Below are 23,850 nucleotides of genomic sequence, written 5' to 3' on the forward strand. Positions count from 1 at the left end.
CTGAGCCTGTGGCCCATTTAAGAGGAAGCGCCTGTTCTTAACCATTAGGCCCACTCATCAATGGAAAGAATAATGCAGTGTAAATGTTTCTTTATCATTACTTCAGCTTTCTATGATTTCACATCTGTAATGTTAAATAACACAGTAACTTTTATTACAACTGGTTTCGATCTTCCCAGAAAGATTCAGTAAACCAAGAAAACTGCCTTCCGGTTGATTTTGGAAGGATCCATCCAGGGAGTCTTAGATTTGTTAACAGTCAAATATAGTGGCACTAGTTTCCTGTAGAGGAAGCACTATGGATCAATGTAAGCATGCTTTGGTTCTGCTGTAGAGTGTTTCTTCTGCATTTTCTTGCTTATGTTAAGTAATAGGTTTAGCAGAATAATAGTCCAGACAAAACCCGCAGGACAACCAGTAAAACCTTTACTAAAGAAGATAAACAAAAGTGCTGGGATTACATATAGTGTAGGGATTTTGAACGTTTACATCTTCTGGTTTATAAACTAAACTGACTTTTGGTGTGTATTGGGTTCATCAATCCCAAGCATTACTGGAACCTGTCATACTCCATGACAACATAAACTAGTATATACTAGAAAGTATACTTACTTATGGTCTCCCAATCCATGTTTAAGCAAACCAAGCAAACGATATGCATTTACAAACCTGCACCACAACAATCAGAAAATATCACTGCAGAACTAACTTATACTTTGTTAGAACTACTTAAACTTTGTTAGAACAGGGTAATAAAATCGTATTTTTAAACTAAGAAAACAACAGTAGACATAATATCGACTTCAAACTACTGCAAAATCAGAACCAGCAATAGATAAAAAAATTGGACTATCACCTCCTATCAATGGACAAAGCTCTTTGTAAGCATTCAACAGCCTTCTCAGATTTTGCTAGCTCTTGGTATGACTGTCATCCAGTAAAATGTCAATAAATGAAAATTTAAAAATCAGTTAACCACCATAGCCAAATGAACCTATTCATATTTATATCTTCATATTCTTGTAAAGGGAGCAACAAAAATCCATATTGCAAATTATAATCACAAAACCAACACAAATTTAAGACACAACACCATGCATTACAGTTGAATCACACATTGTTTCTGATCACAAGATACGTGTAACAGAAAGGGAAGACTTCTAGCTGCTGATAGCCACTAATCATCATAAGTCAGCTCTACTGGACATTATAATTAAAATTTAAAACAATCAACTTAGAAGTATACATTAATTTATGCCACAAATAATTTTAATTCACCCCACATTAATACAAGTGTGGCAAACAAAGCCATTTTGCATAATGTAGCAACTGCAGCCATTCTAAATAAGTAAAGAAGTAACATGACAGTAGACTATACATTATTCCTTTACCATTTTTGCAGGAAAAATCAATAGTCATCCCTATAAAGAAGAATGAGTTTTCTGTCTTGAAGAGGTTCACATTTATTTTAATCTCACAAGCTTTGTCTGCCATTTTCAGATTGTACTGACAGAAAGATGGATATAACAAAGTTACAACTGGGTATGACAGTAAACTGCCAGGTGACAGGATTTGCTGTCTTACAAGTTACAGTGGAAACCAAAAGCCAATTTACCCCGAACTCAATCTCATTTCTTCAGACAACACATTCTAAAATCTGTACACATCATACCTTCATAAGTTGGTGGAAAAGAACACTGCCAGATATTACATTAACATTGCTTTTCTATTGAAAGTGTCACTCTCACATATGAACTGAGTTCTTTTATAGCCAGGTTTTAAACGTAAATAGATCAAATAACATTCAATGAACCAATTTGAAAAAATACATAAAATAATTCATTTTTAATGAAAAAAAATCAGATTTCAAACCATGATTCTGTTAGTCTGTGTAGCTCGGACACGTGTTCTAGTCTCAAATTGTGTCTGTCACCACACGATTTAGCCGGGACCCTAGGAGGGGTTCCAAAGGAACTACTACTAGACCACATGACAATGACGGGACAAGGACGCACTGTCACCTCAGTCGATATCCTCTGCTCTATACATACTTTCACCGATGGGAGGAGTCCCAGTATTAAGGAAATCACTAGAAAGATAGGGATTAATAACAATGTACAGTGTAATTTCCAAAGCACATTCAAAGGAGAGACATAGATAATAGGCTTGGTTGCTTCAAGAGAAGGATAAGGGCTCTATAAGAAAGGCTAAAAGTGAGGTTTAAGCCTAGGGAATAGGGAGATTCTCTTGTGATGGTATCCTAGACCTAAGACTCTTCAAGAAAATAAGGTTCCTCAAGTGCCTTTGAAAGACAAAGGACAAATTATGTTGTGCGACCACAAAAGGGAGTCTCGGGAAGGTCCAAACTTGAAATAGGGTTTGAATTATCCTTAAGAGAGTGTCTAGGTCAAGTAAGGATAAAGGAAGGTCACAAGAAAGATTAACTTCCTTTGAGTTTTTGAATAGATAGACCTTCAACATGCCACTAAACAAAGATGGCCTAAACCAAAATGAAGTTGGAGCTAGGGATTGATGTTTCCCATAAACCAACCGTGGGATAGGCCTCAAATCTGGAGGGTTAGTGGAGGACACCCCAGTGCGGTTACTCACCAACTCGATCTTCGAGAGGATGGCTCTAAAGGAACTCGCTTGATACCCTAGCTAGGTCGTCTAGGATTAGGGAAGAAATGCAAAGAAAGGATAAAAGATAGTTTTAAGGTTAATCATCAAGGATTCGAAACTCAGTGTCCGTCTATTGGGAAATATGGATTCAAGGATTACTTTGATTTTAAAATTTCACTCTATCAAGGAGAACCAAGCAACTTCGCTAACATTATAGGGTTAGCCACATTTACTATAGGTATTTATACTTCTTTGAAGATGGTTGATGGAGTTTCAAGGTAATGCAATGGCAAATAGACCTCTAGGAACATTCATTCACTTTATCTTAGACATGTAATGCATGCAATACTTCAAATCTTAATGTCTCCAAGAATTCGCATTCCAATCAGGGCACAATAAAACTTGACAAAACATTCCATACATTAATCATGTGACATAATAGAGAAAATAGCATGAAAATGGCACTTACAAGAAAAAGCAAATATATCCATCCATCAAAACATCAAATAGAAGCTCCAAAATGAGATAGCAAAACTTTCCAAACATCAAAGTGTATCCCAACATCCAAAATTTCATCCAAACTGCAGGTCCAAGTTCTTTTTCACAAGAGAAATCTAATCCAAGTGATGATGATTGATACAATGAGGCTCTCATGTATTTATATGAACCTTGGAGGCATTTGAATGGCCTAAATTAGCCTAGTGATGCCCCTATAATAAAATAATGTGCAAAATAACATCACTTTGGTGATAAGCCCACCAAATAGCTCCAAAATATGAATAATTAGCCTCTCAAGAGGGCCGAACTGACAGAACAATAGCTAGTAGGGTCGTTGGAAGGCCAAATCAAGTCCCTCATGTGCCATAATGAATAGGAGGGCTCCAATAACAATGATAAAGCAGAGGGACCACCTAATCTCTGTTGGAATTTCTAAGTCTATCCGTGAGAAATCCTTCATGTACTTTCTGATTTAATTCTTCCTACTTTATCTGTTAATTAACAAGTTATTTACCATGTAAATATTGAAAATAGATACAAGTACATGCTCAACACATACAGATCATCAACTAAAGGAAAAACAAGTACACAAGTGACACCGTTATTTTTGGACTAATGTCCCCGGAAAAACCCAATGTGGGAAAACCGGTGCAACTATCTGAGGGTCTTATTATTAAGTAGTTTAAGAATACAATCTGAGTGCCAGAAATGGCTCACCCAACAGAGAATGCTCTCGGCAGTAGTACCTCTCAGTCGAAGACAGATATTCCAACTAAAAACCCCGGATGAACAATCCCACAGCTCTCAGCGCCAATCTGCCCCAAGAAATCTCCCAGCATCTGCCTCTAAGGACTACGTCAGCCTCTCTGGCCCAGCATCAGCCCAACTAGCTATGCGTCACCAACGCTGGCTCTCCTCAGGCACTGTGCAGCTCCTAGCTACCTCTGCATGGCTTTTGGCTGCCTCTGCGTGGCCTTTAGGTGGCTCTGCATCCCTCTCTCTGGCTTCTGCGCTGATGCTCCCAGTACCCTCTCTGCTTCTGTATTCACTGCCCCTCAACTGCAACTCTGATCACTCCTTCAATTTCCTCAGCAAGCCCTGCCCCAGAAAATCGAATTCTTGATCAACTCGGTGTGTCCTCCAAGTGACCCTCAAGCCTCCTATTATACTTTTCTCGTTGACAATTCAACGGCCGAACTTAAGTCCCTAATCAACGGCTAAGATTAGATATGGCTTGATCCATGACTTTTGGACCATTCTAACCCAGTTTTATATTAATTCACATTAATATTTTATTTTCCATAAGTTTAGACTTAAGAACTCCATTAAAAATATTAATTATTTTAATATCTCCCAAACTGTTTAGATTCTGCCCAAACTATTTCTGGGTATTGGAGATATCATGTGCTTTAGCCTCTCCACCAATTTTCATGGCTAGAGCACATCCAGTGCTACCCAAATCAACAATCCCTCTTAGCGAGGACTATGCTCTAATAATACTCCTCACTGAGCATCACCCTGATCATCTGGCATCGGTCCTTGTGTTGATGTTAGGCCTGCTACCCAACATCCTCTGTATTGTTGCATCATGTATTGCTACCCATGGCCCTGCCACTGCTGCATTTGTACAGCATCTCCCTCTGTATCCGTGTTGCATCGTGTTGCCCATAGCACTGCCACTGCTAACTACTTCACTGCAACTCAGTTACTAAGAAATAAGTAACTGATCTCCCAACTCTGACATCTTTGTCAGTTCTGCTACTCCTCTTAGGGGCTCTTGTAGCAAGGTATAATCCAAAAGGTTGGGTACCTCGAGGATCCTTCCCCTCATCACCTGTAGTCTGTCTGACTACAACTCGATGTCTCCCCACTTCCTTTCATGAGGTGCATGAGCAGTCATGGCACAATCATCATCTATCTCCACTTCTTTCTCCGCCCTTGCTGGCACAGCCTTGGTCTTAGAAGCCTCTCCCTTGCTCCTCTTCCTCAAACACTAGCTCGCATAATGACCCAGTTCCCTAAAGTGGAAGCATTTGACCTTGGAGAAGTCCTTCTTCTTTCGTTTCTCCTGCTTTCCCTCAGATGCTAGGGCAGCATCCTCCTCTTCCTCCTTGATTCTGACCCCCTTGCCGCTACTTCCTGCCTTGGTTAGCCTTCTGATCTCTTCCTGACAAAGAGCCACCCACAGTTCCTCCCAATCTGAAAGGGTCGATCTACCCAGTATGCTCTGGACAAATACCTCCCAGTGCTCTGAGACTGCGTTTAATGTTGTCCTCACCATTAATTCCTGATCTGGTGTGGCCCCTATGGAAGTCAGTTGATCCCAGATCTCCTTCAATCGACCGAGGAAGATGTCGATCTGTTCTCCTTTCTGCATCTGACATGACTACATCTAATTTTCTAGTAACATCTTCCTCTGCACGGAAGTATGCTCATACAATTTCGTATCCAAGAGGTTGGGTACCTCGAGGATCCTTCCCCTCATCGCCTGTAGTCCGTCTGACTACAGCTCGATGTCTCCCCACTTCCTCTCACGAGGTGCATGAGCACTCATGGCATAGTCATCATCTGTCTCCACTTCTTTCTCCGCCCTTGCTGGCACAGCCTTGGTCTCAGAAGCCTCTCCCTTGCTCTTCTTCCTCGGACACTGGCTCGCATAATGACCCAGTTCCCCATAGTGGAAGCATTTGACCTTGGAGAGGTCCTTCTTCTTTCATTTCTCCTGCTTTCCCTCAGATGCTAGGGTAGCATCCTCCTCTTCCTCCTTGATTCTGACCCCCTTGTCGCTACTTCCTGCCTTGGTTAGCCTTCTGATCTCTTCCTAACAAATAGCTGCCCACAATTCCTCCCAATCTGGAAGGGTTGATCTACCCAGCATGCTCTAGACAAATACCTCCCAGTGCTCTGAGACTACGTTTAATGTTGTCCTCACCATTAATTACTAATCCGACATGGCCCCTATGGAAGTCAGTTGATCCCGGATCTCCTTCAATCGACCGAGGAAGATGTCGATTTGTTCTCCTTTCTGCATCTGATATGACTGCAGCTGATTTTCTAGTAGCATCTTCCTCTGCACGGATGTATGCTGATACAATTTTTGTGCTGATGACTGGGCACTGCATAGGTCAGGTCTGCTCCTTTTGCTACTGTGTTGATCCTTCTCCCAGCTCAAACTTGATGACGCAGGCACTGCGTCACCCCTTTCTTGTTGCTTTTCCACTAGGAACAGCTTCTATCACTCAGAACAGCTGTTTTTGTTGTTGCTGCTCTGCTTGGTTGATGCCCTCAGTTCTCCTGTGATTTGCAACCACGCTCTGATACCATTTTGGAATTTCTAATTCTATCTGTTAGAAATCCTTCATGTACTTTCTGATTTATTTCTTCCTACTTGTTATGTTAATTAACAAGTTATTTACCATGTAAACACTGAAAATAAATACAAGTACATGCTCAACACATACAAATCATCAACTGAAGGAAAAACAAGCACACAAGTGACACCATTATTTTTGGGCTAATGTCCCTGGAAAAACCCAATGCAGGAAAATCGGTGCAACTATCTGAGGGTTTCCAGTTTCAAAATATAATATGGGTGCCAGAAATGGCTCACCCAACAGAGAATGCTCTTGGCAGTGGTACCACTCAGTCGGAGACAAATATTCCGACTAAAAACCGCGGATGAACAATCCCACAGCTCTCAACTCCAATCTGCCCCACGAAATCTCCCAGCGTCTGCCACTAGGGACTGCGTCAGCCTCTCTGGCCCAACATCTGCCTCTCTGGCCCAGCATCTGCCTCTAGGGACTGCGTCAGCCTCTCTGGCCCAGCGTCAGCCCAACTAGCCCTGCGTCAACCTATGGAGCCTCTATGTCACCCAAGCTAGCTCTCCTTAGGCACTGCGTAGCTCCTAGCTGCCTCTAGCTGGCTTTGCGTCCCTCTCTCTTTGGCTTCTGCGATGATGCTCCTGGTACCCTCTCTACCTCTCTGCTTTTGTATTCACTGCCCCTCAACGGCAACTCTGATCACTCCTTCGATTTCCTCAGCAAGCCTTGCCCCAGAAAATCGAATTCTTGATCAACTCAGTGTGTTCTCCAAGTGACCCTCAAGCCTCCTCTTATACTTTTCTCGTTGACAATTCAATGGCTGATATTAAGTCCCTAATCAACGGCTCAGATTAGATCTGACTTGATCCATGACTTTTGGACCATTCTAACTCAGTTTTATATCAATTCACATTAATATTTTATTTTCCCTAAGTTTAGACTTAGGGACTCCATTAAAAATATTAATTATTTTAATATCTCCCAAACTGGTTAGATTTTGCCCAAACCATATCTGGGCATTGGAGATCTCATGTGCTTTAGCCTCTCCACCAATTTTTGTGGCTAGAGCACATCCGATGCTACCCCAAATCAACAATCTCCAAGCAAATAACTTGAGGTGCTCACAAGTAGTTGTGGGGGCACAAATAATGGCCTCATGGGTCTCCAACTGAATCAAGCAAGCTTGTGCTCCATCTATAAGAGTTGTAATTATGATGCAAGCCTTCCCTTGTCTCCTAAGGTGAGACAAAACCCCACCTGTGACCTAGATCTATTGCCAATTGTATGGTACAAGTGTGTAGTCGGTTGGGCAATGTGGTCCAAGCGCATCATCATCATCAAATAACTAAGACACAAGCAAGCAATAGGTGGTGCTAAAGGATCCCACGGTGTGGCTATCTGCTCTCTGTTATGGTGGATGCCCATGGCCCTCAACGCTCACCCTACATAGTGCCATTAAGACCTTTGGAGGGCTTGGATACCGTATAGAGAGACCAAACCCCAATATGAAGACCTACCTGCAATCCTATATAACATCCAAAGTCTCTCCTCACCCTCTAGTTCAACAATTCATCAATGCAATTGAGCAAATGAGCTTACAAATCATGGAACAAGTAGGCACTTCATAGTGGCATGCCCTTCCATTATGGGCTTTAGAATGTACAGGTGTCTCCAAGCTCAAGAAGGACGCTAATTAAGGACCCTATTAAGTGATTTCAACCTCTAAGGGAGTGGCAGGTCCATGGTACATCCATCAGATGGTAGGCGTCATATGAAATAATGATCGAATGGAGTGGGGCAACAGGGAAGGCTCAAAGCCAAACGCCATGGTACAAAGGTAGTTATAACGAGAAAGGCCCACACTTGGGCGTATAGATGTGGGAGGGAGCAATCGCGGCACATGATTTACCCCAGCCTTTGCTTTTCCACCCTTCTTCATATGCCTTTTTCCTTTTACAAATATTTTTTTCCTTAAACTTCTTAGGGCTCCAGGGAATGAGAGCACGATGTGAACGATATCTCAGTGGATACCCCCTTTGGGTAGGGCAGTTCATCGCCCTACAAGGGTTGGGACAATCATTGGTTCCTTATTGATCTAGGAGGCTCACATAAGAGTCCCTAGGAACTAGGGTGATAGCCATAATTATGGCAATGTTTTAAAAAATGATCGGCTCGAAACCAACTCGACCGAGTTGGTCTAAGTCATGCCCCCACCGGGTCGACTCGGCCTTCGAACCGGAATGGTTGGCTCGGTGATAGTGGCTCGAAAAAGCCATAACAATGATTTTTTTTTGACAATGGCTTTTTGGGGACCCCAAACCCATCTCTAGTTTGCCTTTAGGTTCTTTGGGGTCCATTCCCCTCTCCTAAACCCTATAAAACCAACCCAACCCCTCTTATTTCCTCGCAGCCATCTCATTGCATTTGAGTGAGAATTTGAGTGAGAGTTTGTGAGGAGTTGTGGAGTTTCTTTTTGGAGCAGCAGTAAGGAGTCTTGAAAAAGCATTGTAGCAAGACTGAGGAGCTTCTTGGGCAGTTATTTGGAGCAACATTGAGGAGTTGGTTTGTAGGAGCAACCTTGAAGAGGTAGTTTGTGCCTAGAGGTATTTTTTTTCACTTGTAAAAATCTATTTTTGCTGATTAATTTTTATGTGCAAATCTCGAAATTGAAAAGAGTGTTTTTTGTGAAAGAAATGAACATTGAAGCAATGCTATTTTTTTTGTTTTCATTTTCAGATTTTTTTTCCTTTCATTTCCAAGTCAAAAAATGACACCTAGAGTGAAAGATGTTGCTTGGGCATATGTTGAAATGGTTGATAGTGAAATGCATTGCAAATTTTGCCATAGAGAAAATAAGGAAGGTCCTGGGAGCATTAATAGGCTGAAACAACACTTGGTAGGGATTAGAGGCCAAATTACTCCATGTGAATCAGATGAAATTGGGGAGATTAGGAAGGAATTGTTAGCCAACTTTGAGAAGTTTAAAGAAGAAAAGGCTAGGCAAAAAGAGTTGGAGGATGAAATTGGGAGGAAGAGGAGTATACAAAAAATGTTGGCTACCAATCCCCATTTTGATTTTGAGGGGTACTGATGCATCCAACCCCTTCCGATATGTTCCTCCCTCTTTGGATTCTATTCAAAAAAAGGGTAAGGGTAAAATGAAAAAAAAGGGTGATATGAATATCAAAAGTTATTTCACTGTCACACCCTCCTCTCCATCAGATGCACATGGTCCTCAAGCTAGTAGAACTTTGTAGCCCACTTTAGATGACCATTGAAAGAAAGAATTGAAGGAGACTGCTTGTGATTACATATGTAGATGGTGATATGATGTTGATATCCCCTTCAATGCTTCTCGTTCACCATATTATGAGTTTGATGCCATACATGTTGTTAGAAAAGACTTCAAAGGCCCTACTATGCATGAGATAAGGGGGTATCGTTTGCAAAAGAACTTTGCCTCTCGATTAATGAGTATTTGAAATTTCAAGGACTCATGGGCAAGAACAGGATGTATCATCATGTCAGATGGATGGACAGATCAAAGGAATCGTACCATCATAAACTTTCTTATCTTTTGCCCATAGGGAACCATGTTTCTAAAATCAGTTGATGCATCTAATAAGGTAAAAGATGGACAATTGTTGTTTCAACTACTGGATGAGGTTGTTGAGGAGGTGGTGGTGGCTAATGTTGTTCAAGTCATCACAAATAATGCCTCTAACTATGTTCTTGCTGGTAAACTGTTAGAGGAAAAACACAAAACCATCTTTTGAACCCCATGTGTTGCACATTGCATAGACCTCATGCGTGAGGATATTGGTAAATTAGATTGGCTCAAAATCACTATAGATCATGCCAAAAGCATAACAAAATTTATCTACAATCATTCATGGATTTTGAGCCTTACGAGGAGACACATAGAGGGCAGGGATATTATTAGGCATGCCATCACTAGATTTGCTACTCATTTTTTGACATTGCAATCTATGCTTTCACAACATTGAAACTTGCAATAGATATTTTCCAATGAAGAATGGAATCAAAGCCAGTGGTCTCACAAACAGGAAGGCAAAGAAATGAAAAAGAAAGTTAATGAAGAAATATTTTGGAGAAAGGAAACAGAGATTGTGAAGCTTGCTGAGCCACTAGTTAAGTTGTTGTGGTTGGTGGATGGGGAAAGATTGGCTATGGGCTTCATTTATGAGGCTATGGATCAAGCAAAGGAGCAAATAAAGAGGGCATACAAGGATAAAGTGGCTAAGTATGGGCCAATTTGGGCAATCATTGATAAAATATGGATCAATCAACTCCATCGCCCAATACATGCAGCTGGGTATTATTTTTAACCCACGATATCATCATAAAGCTAAGACGACAAGAGCTTTGAAGGGGGAGGTTAGAGATGGATTGATTGACTGCATTGATCGCATGATCCCATTGGAGTGTGATCAGTTGGAGATACACCAACACGTCACAACCTTCAGCAATGCCTCAGGTACCTTTGGGAAGAACCTAGCAAAAATTGCAAGGGAAGCAAATGAGCCAAGTAAACAAAAATTTTAATTTTCAAATTCTTAATAATTATTTTGTTAAATCGTTTATAATTTGAAAGTTGGATATAATTTGTAATTTTGTTGAGCTAACTCATTGCACTCCTATGTTTTTTGCAGCACAATGGTGGGAGGCTTTTGGTAGTCGTTGTCCTGAATTGCAGAAGTTTGCAATTCATATTTTGAGTCAAACTTGCAGTGCTACTGGGTGTGAGCGCAATTGGTCTGTCTTTGAGAAGATTCACACGAAGAAGAGAAACCGTTTGGATCAAAAACAGTTAAATGATCTAGTCTATGTCCAATACAACCTTCGGCTCAGATGCAACCAATTGCTAAAAAAAGACATGATTCAAATCCCATTATGTTGGAATACATTGGCCCAACATCAGATTGGGTAGTGGAGTGTAATCCAATAGAGTTTGATTGTGATGAGGATCTTGATTATGATTTACAGACGATTGCATCACTAGAATAGGATGTTCAATTGAATGCAGATCCTGATCCACTTGTACCATCGTCAGGGCCAGCCCCAAGTCCTTCAGTTGCAGGTGCTTCCTTTTACTCAGCCACGACAGAAGCGCATATCTCTTCTATCTCAGCTTGCAGCTGTTGCACAGCGTACTAGTGCTACCACTTCTACAGTTGCAGGTGGAGATGATGAGGAGGAGGAGCCATGGCCTGGCCTGTTAGACTTTGATCCAGAGGTTGAGCCAGATGATCTTGGCTCTTCTAATAGTAGCCAGTAGTATTGGTCACAATTTACTTTCGTTGTAGAGGCCATTTCTAACCTCCTTGGTTATGTGTTTTTGTTTTGATCTCTATATCATCATCATGTATGTATTGGACAGTGCACTGGGTGCCCTTTTGATATAATGGATATATTCATGAGCCTACTTTGATCATATGTTGTCTTCTATCTATATTTTAATGTTGTGTGTTTGGAAACATGAATGAAAATCTTTAAAATTATGTTTTTTTATAAATAAAAAAATATATATTTAAGGTATTTTTTACAACGACCGAGTCATTGAAATCGAGTCGGCCGAGTCGATACCGAGTCAGAGTCGGAGTCAGGGTCGACCCTCGACTGAGTCAGAGTCGAAGTTGGAGTTTTAAAACATTGAATTATACGGGTAGAGCTCATTTTTGGCTTTTGCCCACATGCTAAATGTTTATGTCGCGGCCATCTTTTGCATTTTATGGTACATTTCTTGTTGTAAGTGCCCAAATTATGCTTTTAAATTTCTTTTTAGTTGCATCAACCTCGGAGGCATCGTTCCAGGCCAAAAACCTGCAAAAGCACCAAGTATTCAGTCCAAAAAATTCAAATATGGCTTTAGGGCAAACTAGGGCCAAAGAGGGCCAACGCTAGGCCCAGTAGGGCTATAGCGTTGAGGGAAAAAAAGGCTAGGAGGCTAAAGGAAGGGCAAAGGAAGGAAGAGGAAGTGGAGAAATGCCAACGCTGGAGGGAGAAAGCCTTAAATAGTTGGACGGCTAGGTTAGGGGCCTGAAAACATTGTCGTCGGCTCCACAAGGCCCACGACCTAGGAAAAGAGGTCGAGGCCCAAAAGGGCCATAGCCAACCTCCAAAAGGCTGAAAAGGGCAAACATTGGCCCTTAGAGGCTGACAAAGGCCCTTAGAGGCTAATGCAAGCCTCAAGGAGCCGCACCAAGATGATGCATTGGGTCCTAGGGCTAATGCAAGGGGATAGAGAAGGATGTTGGCCTTGGAGAGGCCAGATCTAGGCCCAGGACGGATGAAACTCAAAACCTCAACTTCGAAAGAGAAATAAAAATAAAAAAATCCCTTAAGATCTTCAATTTGTTGTAAATTTTCCAATGGTTGGCCCTACAAAATTTTATGGAGACTAGATCTTACCCTCAAGGGCCTAGATCTAGATCTATTCCAACTTTCTCCAATAGATCTCACTTGCACAAATAGATTCACAAACACCCAAAACCCCAAATATATACAAAATCTCAAAACCCCAAAACCCCAATGACCAAAAAATAATTTCAAATTATTTTACAAATATACAAGGGTTTTAAAATAAATTTTGAGAAAATAGTTTTTATGGAAGTTTTTATTTGATGAATGGATGAAAAATACTAGTATTGCGAACATCGCGATTAAATCGTGTTTTTTCATCCGAATGATTTAATCGCCGATGTTTTTGGCGATTTTTTTATTTTCAAAAAATCATGAAAAAATCGCGATCCGATGCGAAAAAATCGTGGGTGCTCCTAACAGCGGGATTTTAAAGCGATTTTGGGTTTTTGTTTGTCATTTTTTGCAAACAGCGGGCTTGTTTCAGAGCTGAGGAGGAGAGGAAGCTGACTACGAAGATAGAGGAGGAGAAAAACGAAAGATTTAGCATCCCAAGCAAGACAAATTCGAGATTGCACCAAATTTCTTCAGGAAAGCATGGTTTCCAGGTATGGGCACCAAATTTGGCCATTTTTTGGGGATTTTTCTTGTTTTTGCTTGGGTTTCTATAACCCATTGATTATCAATAATTTTTTAGTGGATTTGATTGTGTTTGTTTTCATTTTTGTTGCATAGAGTGGAGAAGGTTCATTTTGGTCAAAAATGCAAAAACTTAATTATTAGATTTATTAGTTTCATTTCTCTTCTTGTGCTCTATTTTTTTGCATCATTTTTGTTTAGGTTTGAATGTGCATTTTTTTTATTATTGTTGCATTGAGTTAAGGTTTTTTGTTTTTGTCAAAAATTCAGTGGTGCATGTAAATTTTATTTTTATTTTTTTAAATTGCAATTCTTCTTGTGGCCTACGTTCAACTTCAAACTTCATCTTACATTAAAACTCAAGAGTTCAACCAAGTTACAATTATGCCATGGAAATTGGACCCTCTGTGGGAATTTGATGAACCTGATGGAGGGTTTCACAGATCAAACTTGACCTGCAAGCTGTGTGGGCATCATATGACAGGGGGATATACAGATTGAAGTATCACCTTGCACAAATCCCTGGACATGAGGTAGGGCCTTGCAACAATACAAATCCGAAAATCATCCGAAGAGCCCTCAGATCATTGGAAGAAATAGGGCGAACCAAACTGTCAAAGTCAACTCTAAAGAGTCAACTAGAAAGGAATAGAGTGTTAGAAGGTGAATATGAGAGTGGCATTGGTTTTACTTTAGCATCAGTATCTACAACCAACCTTGTAGCTACCTCATCATATTTTGTTCCTAGAACCATGCCTAGTTCACAGCCATCTATCTCTTCAATTATTTAAAAAAATGAGAAAGAAGAATCTAACAAGTTGTTGGGAAAGTTTCTTCTTTAGAGTGATATTCCTTTCAGCGTTGCAAAGAATAATCCATGTTAGATTTTAAGCTTCTGTGTTAGTTTTTTGCAGTGGCATGATCCGGATTATCCACAGTTTCGTGTTCATTTTGTCGACATTTCGAACCCCAAAGGGGGTCCATCATCAGGACTAAATTAGATAGAATATGATTGAAAGCTTATTCAGAGAAGAGTCTGTCGACCTGGGTATAAATAAACCTAGATCCCTAATTTATATATATGATTTCTAATTTATTTTTATTTATTTTTGTTTTATTTTTATTTTTTATTTTTTATTTCTATAATAGTTTTATAAAAACTTTATTAATTATTTATTTAGTTGATATACTTAATACATAAATAAGTTTAGTTAGTTTTAGATGAGTGGAAAGGGCCAAGCGATTGAGTTTGTCTAACGTTGCCCTAGTTCTTCTGATTTCATTTCGGATTAGGGCAAACTTAATTTCAAAAACGATTTATTATTATAATGATTCAATAGTCTATGATTTACCTTAGCAAAAGGAGGAATAATCCATTTTTCCAGCCTACTGTTGATACTATTGCAACTATTGACCCAGAGTACAAATTCCCTAATTATGATGACTTTAGAGACTGCATTCTTCAAAATGAAAAGGCTAACTACACCAAGAGATTGGAGGAGTCTAGGGTATCATGGGCACACACAGGATGCACTATAATGTCACATGGTTGGATGGATCAAAAGGGTAGAAGCCTTATAAACTTCTTGGTTAATTGTCAAGGGGAAAATGTTTATGAAATATGTTGATGCATCTGCACATATCAAAAATGCACAATTATTATGTGATTTGTTGGATGTGTTTATTTTGGAGGTGGGTCCAGAACATGTTGTCCAACTCACAACGGACAATGCTGCAAATTATGTTGTTGCTGGCAAGATGCTTATGCACAGGCATCCTACTTTATTTTGAACACCTTGTGCTACACATTACATTGATTTGATGTTGGAGGACATAGGAAAAATTCTTATTGTCAAAGATATTGTTGACTTATCAAAAAGCATTAGAAAACTTATATATAATCATGCATCTGTGCTTCATTTGATGAGAACATTCACCAACAACAAGGAGTTGGTGTGTCCGACATTGCACGGTTTTCCACCAGTTTCATATCTCTTCAATCTCTCTTGAATTCTATGTGTGATATGAAGAGAATGATTCTTTCAAATAAGTGGTGTGCTTTGGCATTTAGCCACTAACCAGAGGGAGAGGCCATATGCAGATTAGTTTCATACCTTGAAAACTTCTAGGCGAGAGTGCAGGAAGTGTGCAGCATCACTGAACCTTTGGTAAAGGTTCTTCTATTAGTTGATGGTGACAAGCCCGCAATGGACTACTTGTATGAGGCCATGGACAGGACCAAAGAATCCATTCAAACCTACTATGATGATAAGGGAGATGAGGGGTTTCAGAAACAACTCCTCCTATGGGCAGTAATTGATGAACGATGAAACAACACACTCCATCGTCTCATTCATGCTGCAGGGATCTACCTGAACCCCGCATTTTCTTACCCTTGTGGGTTCTTATTTCATGCTAAGGTCATAGACGGATTCTTCACCTGTGTTCAAAGGATGGTGCCATCTCCAGCAGAAAGTGCAAAAATCTCCAAAGAAATGGAGATATACAAGATGGCAGGTGGCACATTGTTAAAATTGGCAACTAGGGCCAAACTCCATGTGGGTCATCTTATTTATGGCAGCTGATATTTTTCTTGGATCCCTCTCATCGAGAGGTGTAGGATTGATTTAAATATCATCAGATTCCGATAAGTATTCATGGAGTTATGAATTTATTTGTGTTATAAGACAATTCATCAAGGTCGGCCAACAACCAAATAAACCCCACATGTGCTCAATGTTTTAGTATAAAAGGAGATGCCTTGAGATTCATTTCACACACACTTCTCTTTTGATTTCTCTCCACTCGCTTTGGGTTTTAGTGGAAAAGAAATCTAGGAGAGGAAGCCCTAATGGAAATCAGATCTCAGCCATGGAAGGAACCTCTACGCTGCCCTAATGCAGTTCTAAGAAGCCCTAAACAAAGTTCTAAGGAAGCCTTAGCCACAGTCCTAAGGATTCCCTAGACGCAATCCAATCAAGTGCAACGCATACCTTGGAGAGCAGCTCGTTGGAAAGGAGAAGAAGTTTGTTTTGGGCTGCAGCAAAGGAGGCAAGACCAACGAAGAATTCAAGGACTGTTTGAAGGGTTTTTTTCAGGGTCCAAAGTGCTGGAGAAGGGGCCGAGTTCCCTTGTTGTCATGTCGCAACCATTAGGATTGTTTTAGGGTCGTTTGGAGGAGTGCAGACTCTTGGAAGGGTTGTCGCAGTTAAGAAGAGGCTTGATGTAGCAAGCCGCAGCAAAAGGAGGTAGGCCGAAGTTGTTGATGAGGGCTAGACTGCCCAGAAATTGTAGCGTAGGGTCTCCTCCCCTCTTAAAAGGGCAGCCACAGTAAAGGAGGACACTTCTGGGCAGATTGAAGGGTTGTCAGGGACTATGTTTAAGTACCCTAACCAGTCCAAGATTGCAACAGTTAAAGGATAGTAGAACAATGAGCTGAAGCATGCACTTTAGGTACAGCAGCGACAGCGATACAACTGGAACAGCAGCAATACAATTAGGACAGCATTGGCAAGTATGGAGCTACAAGGGACAACAGCATGGTGTTGCAAGGGACAACATCATGGTAAATAGGACAGCAATGACATTGTGCAACGATAACACAATGGGACAGCAGCAACAGCAAGCACATGGTGGCAAGCATGGTGCTGCAAACACATTGGGACAACTAGGCTATGATGCTTGGTGGAGCATGGTAAATGGGACAACAAGGACAGTGCTTGTTGGAGCAGAGTACACGGGACAACAAGCAATTATGGATGCAGCTACATATCTAGATGCAGCTATCGGATGCAGCATGGTGTTAGAGACAACAGTATATTGTTGCATAATGATCGCGTGCAACACAGTGATGGGAGCATGTGACGAAGAGCAGCTTGATGACAGTGGTGCAGCGTAATGATACTTTGCAGTATACATTAAGCACAGCAATGGGTACATTAATGACTAGTGAAGCATGATGAGATGCAACATAGTGATGATGGGTGCAGCATGGTGCATCACAATGAGGTGCAGGATGACGAGCAGCACAATGATAGGTGCAGCAAGGCGATGGAGTCACCTTGGAAAATCAGTTGAAGTAGCATGTCTTCAACTGAGTTCAGCTACCTCATGCATCATCTTCTTAGAGATGTTCTATGCTCTTATTTAGGTAAGTCAAAGTGTTGACTTCTATTGTAAATGTACTATCTCTCTCTCTCTGTTGAACTATTGAGAACATATAAAAAGAATTGATCAAGGGTTTCCCCACATTGGGGTTTGTCCCTGGCTAGCGCCACATCTTGTGTCCTCTTGTATTGGCTTGTCTTCTGCTATTTGTGTTTATATTCTATCTGCAATTTATTATTATGCTAATGTGATTGCTAATCTGGAAAAGATATTGAGCTAATTATGAAAATTGAAATAAATTGCTCTAAGCATAGAACATACATAAAATTAATACACATTTAGCATTGAAATGGTTGCGGTTGATAGGAAGACTAAAATGCCAGGTATTTTTTAGTTTGTTTCAAATTCCATTGTCTCTTCAAATTCATAACTTCATACTTTGCTTCAACTTTCAAATTTCATTTTTTTCTTATGTTTATCTTATCTGTAATTTTGTTGTAGAAGCATGGTGGAGAAGCTATGGTGCCAAAGTATCCCATCTGCGAAAGCTTTCCATTCGAATCCTCAACCAAAATTGTAGCTCTTCAGGATGCGAGCGCAACTAGAGTGTACTTGAAAAAATACACACCAAGAAGCGCAACAAGTTTAACTTAAAATTTAAAATATTCCAAATTTCCAAATAATTTTTTGAATTCATTAAATAATATTTTTTTATAATTAGTATTTCCTAGTGGCTTAATGACATGGTCTACATCTACTACAATCTTCGATTGTGGGTGAGGCAACTTGAGAGGACACCTAATATGGAGGCCATCTCATTAGATGGGATTGACACCACTGTTGCATGGAGGGTTGAGGCCAAGAGGCCTCTTATGGAGTCTGTCGATGATTGGTTAGAGCAAGAGTGGAGGGTGGAGGGGATAGAGGGGAGCAGGAAGACAACAACAAGCAACAGAAGGAGGTGACACCACCTACCCAGGCTACCCCTGTCACCAATAGAGGACGTGGTCTACCTCCAGTAGCTCCTAGTTCTTCAGTTTCTAGAGCACAGCAGAGTCCACTGACAACTCCATTGGCAGCTACATCTAAAGAGAAAGCTATTGCATTTTCCCACAAGAGGGGAAGAGGAAATCAGTAGTATCAATTATTTGGTTCATTTCATTGTATATGACATTATGACTCATGATATGAGACACAACATTATATTTTTTGTTGATATTTTGAGGCTAAGTTGAGACTCAGGAGTCACGACTTACTATTTAGGACATGATTCGTTGTTATTTGTGATGTAGCACTAGAAATGATATTACACATCTTATATATTAGTTCTTTTATCATATTTATGTGTCAATGCATTTATTTTATATTGTAGATGCTTTAGATATTAAAATATTTGAAAAAAATGAATATTTTTGTATTTGCTGATTTTTTCCCGATTTTTACCGGTTTTTTCCCGATTTTCCAATTTTTTCCCCTCGCCTATTTAATCCCTATCACGATGTTCGCGACATTGAAAAATACTTCAGAAACCCAATGCACACTATAGCCTTAGCAAAGATTAAATCAATCACATAAATATTTGGGATCCAAACAAAGTTGGTTAATGCCTATATTTTGTGATCTTGGAGACCAAGGACTAAGGTACCTACAAACACTATGTATACATCTTAAGAAAATATGTTAATCATATGGCAAACCAAATCATCTAAAATTAGCCCAAAACTATCAATATCGTGAATTTATCCACATCTAATGAAAAACGATTTTTATCATTTACCAACACAACATAGGAAAGTCCGTAGCCAGTGCATACCACAAATCAACGAACATTGAACACCTTGAACTGCACCCCAAAGTCTTTATTATGATAGAAATAAAAATCCCTAGTGAGACAACAGTATTACATCAATGCTTCAGCAACAATTTCTTAGCCAAAAATCAAATGGCCAGAGACTCAAATGATTCTCTAATTTATAGATAAGTCCTCCCAGTGGAAAAATAACGGCTAGTTTGTTTGATCCTTGTCAAGATAATCTCAGTCGTCAAAAAATACTTGATCATTTTTTAATTTTAACCGTTGAATTTTTATTTTTTGAGGAATTTTCAAATGTCTCATTTAATTCTATTTTTATTAGCTCAAAATTAATTATCCTGAGCTAATTTCCTCAAAAATTTGACTTTGACTTAACCACCAAGGTCCAAGGGTCTAATTTTTCTTGAAATATCCAATATTCTCTTTGTGGAGGACCTCCAAAAATTAATTCTTTTAAGACCCACGAATTTTTCCACTTGGAGAATTTAATTGACTCTAATACTTATATTTCTGGCTTAGAATTGTAATTATTTTTGCCAAAAAAATTAATTAATTGACACGAGGGGATTTAATGTTTTTCCACCCTCTAATATTTTGACCATGGTGTCTGGGTATGAGGGACCATGCATTCAAATATGTTTTATGTAATATTTTTTACCTTTCATCCCTAAAAGTGGGATACCCGTTCGGCTTAGACCCTCAAATGACATACCCAATCTGTGTTGATTTGGGGTAGCATCGAATGTGCTCTAGCCACAAAAATTCATGGAGAGACTAAGGCACATGAGATCTCCAATACCCAGAAAGGGTTTGGGTAGATTCTAAACAGTTTGGGAGATATTAAAATAATTAATATTTTTAATGTAGTCCCTAAAAATCTAAACTTAGGGAAATTAAAATATTAATGTGAAGTAATATAAAACTGAGTTAGAACGGTCCAAAGTCATGGATCAAGCCAGATCTAATCTCACCCATTGATTAGGGACTTAATCTCAGTTGATCTGTCAACAAAAAAAGTATAAGAAGAGGCTTGAGGGTCACTTGGAGAACACACCAAGAGATCAAGATTTCAACTTTTTGAGGCTGGGTTTGTTGAGAAAGTTGAGAGAGTAATCAGAGTTGCAGCTGAGGCGCAGTGAATACAGAAGCAGAGAGGCAGAGATAGCACCAGGAGGATCAACACAATAGCCGGAGAGAGGGACACAAAAGCAGCCAAGGGTTCATGCAGAGCCAACCATGGCTCACGCATAAGCAGCTAGGAGTTGTGCAGTGCCTTAGAGGGCCAGCGTGGGTGACGCAGAGGGCCAAAGGATTGACGCAGTGCCTCTAGAGGCTGGCGCATGCCAAGCCAAAGTGATGTTGGGCTAACGCTAGTTCAGAGAGAGGCTGACGCAGTCCCTAGAGGCTAACGTTGGGGTTTCATGGGGCAGATTGGAGCTGTGAAGCTGTCTGAGTGTTTATCCGGCGTTTCAGCCGAAATATCTGCTTCCAAGTAGAGAGGTACTACTGCCGAGATTTTTCTTTGTTGGGTGAGCCAAATTTGGCACCCAGATTGTATTCTGAAACTGCTTAATAAATTAAACCCTCAAATAGTTGCATTGGTTTTCCCGCATTGGATTTTTCTAGGGACATTAGTCCAAAAACAACAGTGTCACTTGTGTGCTTGTTTTTATTTCCTTCAGTTGATGATTTGTAATGTGTTGAGCATATACTTGTATTTATTTCCAGTATTTACATGGTAAACAACTTGTTAATTAATAGAACAAGTAGTTAGGAATAAATCAGTAAAGTGCATGAAGGGTTTCTAACGTGTCAGACTTAGAAATTCCAACATGGTATTAGAGCGTGATTGCAGATCACAGGAGAACTAAGGACATCATCCGAGCAAAGTAGCAACAGCAGAAAATAGTTGTCCCGAGTTACAAAAGTTGTTCCTAGCAGAGTAGGAACAAGGACGGGGTGACAGAGTGCTTGCATCATCAAGATTGAGCCAAGAAAAGGCTACGCAGAGGCCAAGGGAGGCAAAGACAGGCTCATGTACAGCCACGCAGAGGCCAAGAGGGCTAACGTAGTTGGCTGATGACGCTGATTTGTTGGTGCCGGGATTGCGCAGAGCCTAGGAGCTCTAACCTTCAGTTTGTTGGGGTTTAGGAGGCTGTGGTAAGTTGCAGAGTGGAGCTGGTGGGGTACTGTAGTCAGAACAGTACCTAACAGGGCAAGTCCAAGGTAGAGGGAGTTATTGTCGAGGTGGATTTCTAGCCAAGGAATCTAGATCAGTGTTGCAGTTGCACAGACGATTGGAGAGGGGCATCTCAACATTGGCAGAAGGGTTTCCACGAGGGAAATCGAAGCTCAGAGGAGTCATACCAAGAACTTCCAAGAGGGAAGTAGAGCAGCGAAATGGCACTACACGGAGTAAGAGACTAGGACAGGCTGGACGAAGCCTCAAACTTCTTAGTTTGGAAGGCCAGAGCAATGTTGCACGAAGCGGGAGCAAAGCGGAAGCATTTTTTGGAAGCGGAGACGCCGAAGCGTCATTTTCCAAAAATCTAGGAAGCAAAGCGTCCGCGGAAGCGTCTGCTATATATATATATATATTTTTATTTTTTTGCATTTATACTCAAAACAAACATCCCAAATACCAAATTAATTGTAGAAATATAGATATGGCATCCATGATTCCATTGTAGTTACTAGTATGTACAACAATCATCTATATTCTAGCTATTACGAATATACATCAAATTTTTAAGCATATTATAAAACATAAAACATTTAAGCATATTATAAAACATAAAACATAGAGCATATTATGATTTATCTAGCAAGTGAGCAACTGTCAACATTTGTCATTTCCAAAATTCAAATAATAATGTTTTCAAAATATGTCACTTGGTCAATGCCAAGCCAAAAAGGTTCAAAATTCAAATTCACAAGTCTACAAGTCTAATGAGTAATCTATGACAAAAAGTAGTAGATTGTGAATATATCTACTAATCTCTCCTCCTTCCACCACGAATGGAACGTGGCGGCGGGCCTCCACGTGGTGGCAATGAAGAAGATGGTGCCTGTGGAAGTCATGACACTAAAACTGATGAAGAAGAACCCCCTGCTGTTGGTGTTGAACCATGGAACCTAGGAGTAGGAACCAAGGGACCAAATGGGGGTGGGGGTGGCATATCAACACGATCATCATCATCCTGGAATCGCTCAAAAAATTCATGCAAAAAAAAACACTAGTTAACAAAAAAATTAAAAACATGAATTAGAGAAATGCTTTATAAGGGAAAATTGGAAAATTCATACCACAATGGACATACCTGGATAAGAGCATCCTCTAATTGCTCTAATCGCAACACTCCATCCTCTAAATTGGGCTCCTCTGGATTCTTGTCCCAAATCAACAAGTCTTTATTAGACTTTGCATCTTCACAGTAATGGGACAACAATCGCAAGTTGTAATGAACATAAACCAAGCTCTCTACCCGGTCTAAACTCAACCTGTTCCTTTTAACACTGTGCATGAAAGAATAAGAGCTCCAACACCTCTCTGCAGAAGAAGTGCTTACCACCTGTGATAGCACCCACAATGCCAAACTCCGTAGAAGTGGAGTACCCCCTCCATGCATGTTCCACCACTCAAGAGCAGAAAAAGTCTCTCGATCTTTAATTGCATGCATGCCCCCAAATGGACCAGTGTTGAGCGTATAGTTGCTCACCTGTCTCCATATCAATGCAGCCTCCTCCTCATCAGGGATTAATTTACTCAATGCAGCCATATATTTTTTGTGAACCTCTTGGTCTTGGTGTGGTTTTCTCATGCTTCCCCCCCAGGTGCTGGTGTTGAAAGCCATGATGGATGATATTATTTAGGTGTCAAAACATATGCTAATGCATGCAATGGAACATTTAGCATTTCCCATCGGTTTTCCACCTCTACACGAATATAATTGTACAAGGTGGTATCTCTAGGCTCAACAATGTCTTTAATCTGCCCCAACATGCTATCCATTTGCTCATACGCCTCCCCAATTACTGGTCGATCTAAATCTGCAAACTTGATCATATAATAAATTGGTTTGGTGAATTGCAAAACATATTTAACCTGTCCCCAAAAGTAACTGTCAAGAACAGTGTCCTTGACTGCATTAGCACCATCTATGTCAGTGTTAATTTCATCCCATGAATCAGCACACACCAGATTAGTTAAAGCTTGTCTCACCTTCACTAGCCGCCTAAAGGTGAGGTAATAACTAGCAAATCTTGTCTTTGCAATTTTAAGCAACTGCAGCTTGGAGTAAGTGCCATAGAAGTAGTTTACCCCTGTATGCCCTGTGATGAATTTAATGAGTTGCTTCCCTTTCCTGTAAACCTCAGCAATCCACCCACATTCTTTGTGTTTCACAATATCATGCATCAAAAGGTTCAATGTGTGAACCAAGCACCCAGACCAAAAGATGTGTGGAT

The 23,850-nt window shown here is 40.2% G+C and overlaps 1 protein-coding gene across 1 annotated transcript in view; it reads right to left on the minus strand.

Annotated features, from left to right (window-relative positions):
• The window catches only part of SRFR1 (Tetratricopeptide repeat (TPR)-like superfamily protein), a 256,769-nt gene that overhangs the window by 204,983 nt on the left and 27,936 nt on the right, over positions 1-23,850 (minus strand). Inside the window, exons 4-5 of the mRNA XM_089417193.1 lie at positions 857-927; positions 613-669 (exon numbers count right to left, since the gene is read on the minus strand). Of these exons, the coding sequence (XP_089273319.1) occupies positions 613-669; positions 857-927 (128 nt within the window). The remainder of the gene's footprint in view (positions 1-612; positions 670-856; positions 928-23,850) is intronic.

The sequence above is a fragment of the Pinus tabuliformis genome, chromosome 3_2 (assembly GCF_031772625.1).
Source record: "Pinus tabuliformis cultivar Carrire ecotype Pingquan chromosome 3_2, CPIR1, whole genome shotgun sequence".
NCBI lineage: Eukaryota > Viridiplantae > Streptophyta > Pinopsida > Pinales > Pinaceae > Pinus > Pinus tabuliformis.